At 39.2% G+C, this 9,236-nt stretch overlaps 1 protein-coding gene across 1 annotated transcript in view; it reads right to left on the bottom strand.

Moving 5' to 3' along the window:
* Positions 1-2,473: 2,473 nt before the first annotated feature.
* sema3b (semaphorin 3B) overlaps positions 2,474-9,236 on the bottom strand; it is a 53,023-nt gene continuing 46,260 nt past the window's right edge. The window contains exons 14-18 of the mRNA XM_020704498.2: positions 8,541-8,582; positions 8,217-8,374; positions 8,051-8,106; positions 6,617-6,756; positions 2,474-5,745 (exon numbers count right to left, since the gene is read on the bottom strand). Of these exons, the coding sequence (XP_020560157.1) occupies positions 5,233-5,745; positions 6,617-6,756; positions 8,051-8,106; positions 8,217-8,374; positions 8,541-8,582 (909 nt within the window). The 3' untranslated portion in view covers positions 2,474-5,232. The remainder of the gene's footprint in view (positions 5,746-6,616; positions 6,757-8,050; positions 8,107-8,216; positions 8,375-8,540; positions 8,583-9,236) is intronic.

The raw sequence follows: 9,236 nt of genomic DNA, 5'->3' as shown, positions 1-9,236 counted from the left end.
CCCAGGATAGCACAAGGGTTTACACAGCATTGGCTCATCACTGTGTTGGTTATTTTCGATGTTCACCAAATGAATCATCATTGTGTTTGAGTTGTGGCCTGTCATCAGGAGACACAGCTGATGAGGTCGAGGCCTTTTCGTTTCCTGGCATTACAAGATGATTTTCGAAAATGCAGCAAAATTGTTCGACCCCTGAACAGATGTTTGCTGCACGAACAAAAAGGAATGAACATGTGCGTTCCGGTTGCTGGATCTGTCATGACTTTGGCATGAAGAACGGATGGAATTACAAACAGGGATGTTTTCCCCCGGATAAACAGAGAGTGGGGGAAAACACCACCTGGTTATAGGAAGATGGAAGTGAGACATAACCTTGTTTTGCTGAAAACCAGTCAGTTACTCACATCTACTTGCTTATTTTCACCTCCACATGTGCTTTACTTCCTGTTCTCTTCCTGTTTACGGTCAGCACTGAAATTGGATTTGTTCCAGTTCCATCCTGGCTTGATTAGGCCCGAGGTAATGACCTGACAGCCAGGGCTGGTCATTTGTGAATGATGGCTGTAGCAGCTGTGGGACCTGAAACTGCCCAACTTTACGAACAGAACCTTCAAAAAAGTTAATGTCTTGAAATTGTCATGTGTTTGCAGAAAAAAAAATGTGATTGAAAAAATGTAGTGCCAAATAATAACAACTGACTATGTTGCATTGCAGAAATGTGAATAGATCTCCTGCCCTCCAATTTCACAACTGTCCCACAGCCCTCCCTAAAGCTCATGCACTCTCACAAGAGCAGGTGTGTTGGAGACTAAAGGGGAATGTGAACTGGATGTTTTCTTTCATGTGTGCAAAGAAAAGTTTTCATAGTGCAGTAAAATATCCAAATGCCATGCAGAGGTCAGTGAGGTTATGATTTAGCTGAGTCTTATTGATCCCAATCTGATATAGCACAACAAAAAAAGGCAACATTATATTATTAGTAACTCTTTTCTTTTCTTCTTTCAATCAAAAAAGAAAATTACCCTTCCCCCACGCCTCACACAAACACACACACACACACACACACACACACGCACCAACAACCAACAGACTGACAGGTCCAATGATTAATGAACACAATCAGGAGTACTTACCTGTGTAATTAACTCCAACACTAAGTAATCATGTTGAGCCAAAATTGACTTGATCTGCTAAAATGAATCCAAGCAGGTTCTGAATTACACATTAACTCACACCTCAAACCAGCGTTTTATTTGCTGTGAAGAAAATTATTGCAATCCCAAAAAAAACAGCAACGGTTTACATTATAAACAAAAGCATTGAAAAAGAAAAGCATACAAATAAGAACAGTTACGTAAAAAGAGGAGTTAGAAAACCGTCATCAAAGTTCTGCTTGACAACCAGCAATTTAGAATAGTTTATCTTTCATAGAATACCTGTAAATAATGTCTAAGTAGAGAATGTTTTGTTGAAAGAAACATGCACAGGTCTTGTGCTCTGAGCAACAGCTTGTTATTCATTCATTGATTCATTCATCTTCTTCCGTTTATCCCTTTCGGGGTCACGGGGCTGCCGGAGCCTATCCTGGCCACTTATGGGCGAAGGCAGGGGACACTCTGGACAGGTCGCCAATCTGTCGCAGGTTCTTATTCAGTTATAAAATATGAGGTCTGTTAGGCCAGAATGATCCAAAATAGATTGTACCTCTATGTGGTAAAGGTCAGATCAGGATCTTTCCTGTGGGGTTTTTGTCATTACAAGGGTCTATTTCTATCTATACTTTGAGTTGAGGTTTTTAGGAGCAGATGAATAAATGCTGTTGAAAAAGATCTTATTTGTTAGATGTGATCCAACACGTCCCACAAATAGAAAACTAAGTGGCCAACATGGGGAGATGTCAAACTGCCACCATGTGGTCAACCATAGAATGCATGATTTTGATGTAAACAAACTGTAATAAATCATTATTTATAACAGAAACTTTACTTTAAATTTTGTAGGGTTTTTCTTTTTGTTCAAAAGTTAAAATATTTTTTCAACATTCTGGTCCCTTTTTAACCCTTGTGCTATCTTAGATGACCCCACCCTTACTTTGACGTGTTCTCCCTACCATGACAAAGGTGAATAAAGGTGGAAAGATTTCATCTAATCCATGGACACCAGTGAAGATCACAAATCATTGAAGAAAAAAGGTTCAGCACACTGTCTAGTGGGTCTAGATGACCCAACTCCCAATGTTAAAGTGCCTAGGATAGCACAAGGGTTAAAACTACATAAGCAATTATATTAAACCAGTGAATGTTTTAAATTTAAATTTCAAATCAATGATTTAAATAAGATGTGATTAGATCCATTAAAAAAACACATAGCAAAGGCCTTTTTTTAATATAGACCTATTTTATTTTACATATTATTAGGTAGTTACATTTTATTTAAATAATCTTTAAAAAATAAAATAATAAAACATGCCGTGTTGAAGTAACTGCATATTTTTATTGTGTTAATCAAAAACAATTTGACATGACATTTCACAAAGACCTGGGAGTATTACAGTGCACCAAGGTAACTTTGGCCTTCCCTATATGAATGTTCAACTACAGACGTCTCTAAACCCTCTGTTCACCTGCCAGTATTTACAACAGTCTGCTCCTTTTCCAACTGTTTACACTCAAACACACTCAAAGCACGCACATACATTACTCCAATGCAAGAGCACACACACACAAGCCTAGGATTTAAATCAATCATGTGGGATGGGAAATGTGTCTCCGATGTTTGAACATCAGACTTTTTGCTGGACACTTTCTTCTGGAAATGCCTCCCTGTCAGCACAAAAACTGTTGAAGATGAGTCATCAGACAATGAAAAAACAGATGAAAATCTACATTTGTAAGAAAATAAAAACAAAATCACGACAAGGCAGCTTATTTTTGCACATAAATACTACAGAATAATAATATTAACAGTAATATTTATCAGCAGTGTGCTGTGTTTCCCTCTTTCTTTCTTGTCATTGTCAAACGCATTAGCCACTAACATTAGACATGCAATTTCAAGCGCTAAGAAACAGTTGGCTTAAAAAAAACAAGAGGACAACCAGGCAAGTTTGATGCCACCAGAACAAGCTGTAGTTAAAAAACTAAGCAGTTTGTAACCACAGTCTACGAGTGGAATGTTTTTTGTGATGTAAATGCAGACACATGTAATGATCATAGTTTGTCTCCAACTCCACGGGTAAATCCTGACCGTCTGGGTGTGGTGTCAGAATTCCTTTTAATAGTCACCTCCGTTTAAAGAGTTAAACATCCCAGACATAAAATACAACAAACTACAAGAATGAGTCCACACATGGATGCAGTCGGTGCTGCTTTCTGTCTACACAGGTCGTGGATGAATTATTGAACTTCTGCTAAATACAACTTTTTCCAGTTTTATTAAAATGATAGAACAGCAGCACAATCGGACCATATTTTCTACATATAAACCATATTTAAATGTCATGGCTGCAAAGCATAAATGCATAATTTAAGCTACCGGCGTTCTTTCATGGAGAGATACAGACCAAACATTTAGGGTTTTTTGTACCACAGGTGGCCTTTTCATCCAAACAACAGACACTAGAGGGCAGCCTACACACAACATGTTAGCAAAATCAGCAAATAAAGTTACTGTACAGAAAATACACACAGAGAAAAGACATGGAGAAGGAAGACTCTAAACGTTTCATTATGTAGAGATGAAATCCTCAACAGTGTCTATTTTTTTTATTTCTGTTTTTTTTCATGTTTTAGCAAACAGTGGAAATGTTTTCAAGCAGCAGAGAAAAGCCGTGTTCTGTGCATTTCACCGTACCAAACTAAGGATCGGGACTGCACACACTTCATTTTACTTGCATATCTTTTTTTTCTTTCTTTTTTTTTTTTTTTTTTACCAGAAACAACTTATGTAAGAACAGTGTAAAAGAAAAGAAGTACCACTAAAAATATATTTATATAAAAATCAGTCTCACTCATAAATATCATGCTAATATATATACTGTACTGTCGCCCAGAAACATGGGTTGTCAAATGGAGTCCGCTAAAATCCTTTCTGTTCCCCCTCATCCTGCTATCAAATTCATTTCACGCCCCTTTGTTTGTTGAAGAATTGTGGATGCATAAAGTTTTGAGGGGGGAAAAAAAATCAGCTTTAGAGAGTTTCTTTATTTAAATTAAGGGGTTAGTTTTGCATCAATTAAAGATTTTATGTTATCTGAGACTGTGTGCGGTTGATGTCTTATATCACTTTATGGAATGGGAGTTTTTCACCTGTTCACTAATGAGTTGTTTGACCAGAATCTATCCACTCCAGTCCATCTGCTCTTTGACAACCTGCGATTTACTGTTGTTAGATGGAACAGCTTCAATGTGAAACTGTCAAATGAAAAGGACAAAAAAAGGAAAAGACTAGTTTTCTAAGATGCTGATGTGTTCTACAGGTGCTGGTGTCTCTGTTCGATTGCATTATGTAGCACACGTGACTTGTGGGCTGGAAACATGTGCACCAAGAAGACCACAGGAAGACGATCAATTCATTTAAAAAGGTTCCGGAAAAAAAGACGTCAATCTGTTTTTGTTTTTTTTGTCTACATGCTTGTGCAATTCAACTTAAATAGTCATTGTTTCTCTCCACTTTTTAGCCTTTCATGGGTTTTTCCACATTGCTCTGTGTTTTCTCCATCTGAGCATGCAACGCTGGTGTGAAATCTTCTCCTAAATTGCAACCTGTAATGAAGTTCATCCCCAGTTCTGGGGTGGAGTTACAGTGGTGTTGTCCAGAGAGTAGGCTTGTGCACAGTGAGCACAGGAGGTCAAGTCTGGGATATGCTGTGTGAACACATCTTCAAGCATCAGAAAAGAGAATAAATAAGAGGAGGAAAGGTTTCCCAAATTTAAAGGTGGATTTTCTCCCAGGTGTCTGCCAGTACTTTACCATACTACAAAAACTAAGTAAAGGGATCGTGCAGAATCAACTTGAGCTATAAGGCAGCACATGCAGGAGCTGGTCTCAGGGATGAGGGGTTAGGAAAGGTGTACCATTTAGTGGGACCATCCATAGATAAATATACACAAAAGAAGGGTGCTGTGTACATCTGTGTGTATCTGCATGTGTAAACTCCTCCATCAGTTCACAGTCTCTTTTTCTTTTTTTCCATCAGTCCCACTTTCCTCCTTCCTTTTCTCTCTCTGTGGGTCACTCCCCTGCACTGCGAGGTGCCCGAGGGTTTGGTTTTCCGTCGTGGGTCCTGCGGTTTCTCCCCTTTCGGATTTCCTGCAGATGCTTCCACTTCTTGTTGGGTGGGCGAGCAGCACCACCTACAGGCAGGGTGTCCTTTCCTGGAGCAGGGAAACTCTTGACCCCCTGGGCTTCACCGGCATTCTTGCGGGCCCAAACTTGTTCACAAATCTGGTCAACAGTGTTAAGGTTAGGGTGGTCCACCAGCTGCATGAAGTCCCGGTACCAAAGCTTTTGATTGGTCATTGAAGAGCCGCCTCCACTGCGAGGATCTAATCGGACAGGCGCGTCGGAGGGCAAGTTGGGGATGTGAGAGGATGTTGAAGGTATAACTTCCAAGGTGATGCTTAGCAAAGTTTGGGTGAAGCCGTGCTCCATTGCGTGACACTCATAGACACCAATATCTCTCTTCAGGACCCGACGAATCAAAAGACCCCTGTCTGTTTGCAGGATACGTTCATCTACACGTACCTGTGGACAATAAGAAGCCTTTTGAAGTTACATGTTCAATTTATAACTTCATTGCCAATTTTAGAGTGATTATAAGAAACTATTTATGTAGGCTTAGATGAAAAAAAGTGCAAGAAGTACAACAAACCATCAAATGATGTGGTAAAGACCCACTTTGATCATCTTTTGATCTATTTAAAAGTGTTCTGTGTAAATGTAACAAATACACTTATTTTCCAATATCACTTTTTTGTCTGCTCCTGATTTAATTAAATTCAATTTTATTTATGTAGCCCAATTTCACAACACAGTTGTCTCAACGGCCTTCACGCTGGTAATTTTGTACAAAACAGTCATAAAATACAATAGCTGATTGCTAAACTAAACCAAACAGACCAAGCTAAACTGGGCATCCCTGCAATTACACCTTCCTTCTCAGTGATTCACCACTATTTGAATACAGAAATACTTAGAAATACGATTCTGAGCTTAATTTTCTCAATTTTTGTCCTCTAATATCAGAAAAATGCCACAAGAACACATGGAAAAACACCAAAGACACCATTTTCATTGGAGTGGGTCTTTGAATTACAAGGAAAAACAAGACCTGGCTAGCACTTTAACCTTATAAAAACCATGATGGTGTAAAATCAGAATTTTGTTTTTTAATTAGATAAATTAAAATGTTTGGCCTTTGAACTTCCTGAATTTGTTGGAGCATTGACAGGTGAAGTTTGCTGAATAACAGTTTAACAGTGTCATTTAGCTGGTAATAACTTATTTTAATCAAATACCATGCAAGATGAATCACAACAGTTAAAAAGAAGAATCTCCTGAAAATGTTTGAAGCACTCAATCGTTTTCTTAAAACATCTCCTCTGGTCCTTCTCACCTCTGCTCGTGGATTCTGAGGGTGTTTCTGGAATGTCCACGTTACTTTGGCTTGAAGGGATTTGGGGATACACTCCAAGAATGTGCTGCTTCCCTCAACTCCGTAAAGCTTCCTCTCTGCAACGCGATGCTTATGGTGGTCTGTAGGGGGCGACAGAGACAAAGAAACATCAGATGGAAAACATTGTTCTCACAAAGTGAATAAATAAAAAATCTGTGGACAGGATCAACTGAAATGTGTAATACACTTTGTTCATGGTAAACAAATGCCTTTTTAATGAGCTGCTTGTTTTTTAACTAATATAATTTTTCCATATTCTAATACTGAAATGTATCTTGCCATGGAACTGCAACTGCAAAAAACAAGAGATTTGGGGAATTTTGAGCTATATGAATATAAGAAGTTTTCTTTAAAGGAATTAAAATTTTGCATTTGCTGGCAAAATAAAAAATTCCAGAACCTGAAAGTTGTCTTTTTCAACGCGACTTTAAAAAAAGATATAGGGTTACGGAATCAGAAAAAATAATACCTTTTTTATTTTATAAAAAAAAATGATCCACTGATTAAAATAATAAGAAAAAACAACCTTTAAAACAACAGCAGTTGATAAAATAAAAAAAAAACAAGCGTTCAATCAGCAAAAAAGCTTGCACTTTAGGCTAATTGCATTTTAGACAGTTACTCTGATCTTCATTCATTTTACACAACTCAGCTCAAGTACCGCATGATTTAATCATATTACCCTGCAGCTCCAGTTTGAGTAAGGAGCCTGATTCAATTGTCTGGCAGGGAGACAGATAGTGGCACAAAGCTGGTCCTGTGGTTTGACTGGATGGAGGTCAAAACGGGGGCAAAGAGGGTATTTAAGATATTCAAGATAGTTAGGCACAGAATGAGTAAAATGTTAAAGGGGAGGCTTAAGTTAATCAGAGAGATAAAAGTCTGCTTTTTACTTTTTGCATAAATATTCATCTACGGCTCCAGCCAGCAAGGCCAAGTGGGCCCCACATGGTTTAACAGTGGGCAGAAAATGTGGGCCCGAATCCTTTTTCGTGGTGGCAGTTTCCGTTGTGGCCCCCACCTGCATTTGTCCACACATAGCCCACGTAGTGAACTCTGCTGCTGAGGGTCAGGCAGAGCAAGCAAGCGGCGCTGCCCAGGCAGAGCTCGCTACGCCGTCCACTGGGCATCTGGTTACTGTAGCCAGCCATCCCACTGAGTGCCCACTTGAACCAATGTGGGCAAACACAGGTGGGGGCCACCACGGAAACTGCGGACAAACCCATTCGGGGTGCACATTCTCTGCCTCCTTTAAACTGTATGGGGCCCACTTGGCGCAAGTTTTTAACTAAAAATAAGATTAAGTTTTACTTAACAGATCTACACGATAAGAAACATTAGAATCGGGTTTTAACAATAGTTCTAGAGTAATACCTCCAGAGCAAAGGGTGTTTGGGTCTCCATTCCTCACATCCTGCCGACGGAAGCGCCTGCAAAGAGTTTTACAAATGACTACAACATTCATCTAATTATTTATTTCCAATCTGGCGTTCATTCTTCAGGCTGCTCATGGCTGTTCCAGGCAATCTGAACAACAGACCTCTTTGTGTTTGGCAGGTAGCGAGTGCAGGACGTTCCATCCCAGGCGCAGTAGGGGTCTCGGGCCAGGCAGCATTCAGCACAGGCCTTTCCGTACACACTGCAGCGGTGCAGAGGAACCTGGGCAAGGCCAGTGTCTGAGCCCACATATAGCTGTTGCTGTAAAACCAAACATAGGACATTCTAATGTGATCCACCAGCTCATCAGAATCCAAACTGTGTAGATGCACCTTATGTTCGGATAAAGTAAAGTAAAGTAATTGTTGCCTGAAACAAGTTCTTATCAGACAATATCTAGCAATCTGAAGTAAAGAGACAGACATACCCGTTTAGAGGAGATCTGCATGTTGATGATGGATGAGGGATCCTTAGAAACACAGAGAACACGCCACAGTTACCAAATAGTTGAACATACTGTCCTTCTTTTAATTTGGTCAACAGAATTTGATTAAAAAAACATATTTGCAACATGCAATTTTTCCATTTGAAGATTTAACCTTTTATCCCTTTTAACAAATATTACATGATCATGTGACATCCATCATTGCTTCTTTCATGACCAAGAATCTCAACCGTGGAAACAAAAGTGCATTTATTTGAATTCTCTCATTTGGAATAGCAGGTTGAAAAATACTATATTAACAAAGAAAACATATGGTAATCATTTATTTTCCTTCTTCTATTTAGTTGTATCTCCTTTTGCTGTCATTTGTCTTCTTGGCAGCTCATTTAAGTTCCTTGGGCACTCTAGTTGTGGACTTTGAGCCATTGCAACACTAAGTTTTTTTTCTCTTAGATTTGTGGCGGTGCTTAGGGATTATTTTAATCCTGAAGGAGGACCCAATTACAGCTAAGATTTAGCTGTCAGACAGATGAGATCACATTTGAATCAGAAAACTGGAAAAGTCTGTAGTTTGTGATTAGGTGAAAGACCTCATAGCAAGGATGAAGCATTACCTATTTCTTTGGGAATAGCGGAGGATCAATCTCTTTGCTCCCCCCGACCCCTTATCCCCAAAAA

This window comes from Oryzias latipes, chromosome 7, assembly GCF_002234675.1.
Source record: "Oryzias latipes chromosome 7, ASM223467v1".
Lineage (NCBI taxonomy): Eukaryota > Metazoa > Chordata > Actinopteri > Beloniformes > Adrianichthyidae > Oryzias > Oryzias latipes.
The sequence above is the reverse complement of the archived record's forward strand: the minus strand, read 5'-3'. Positions and strand labels throughout refer to the sequence as shown.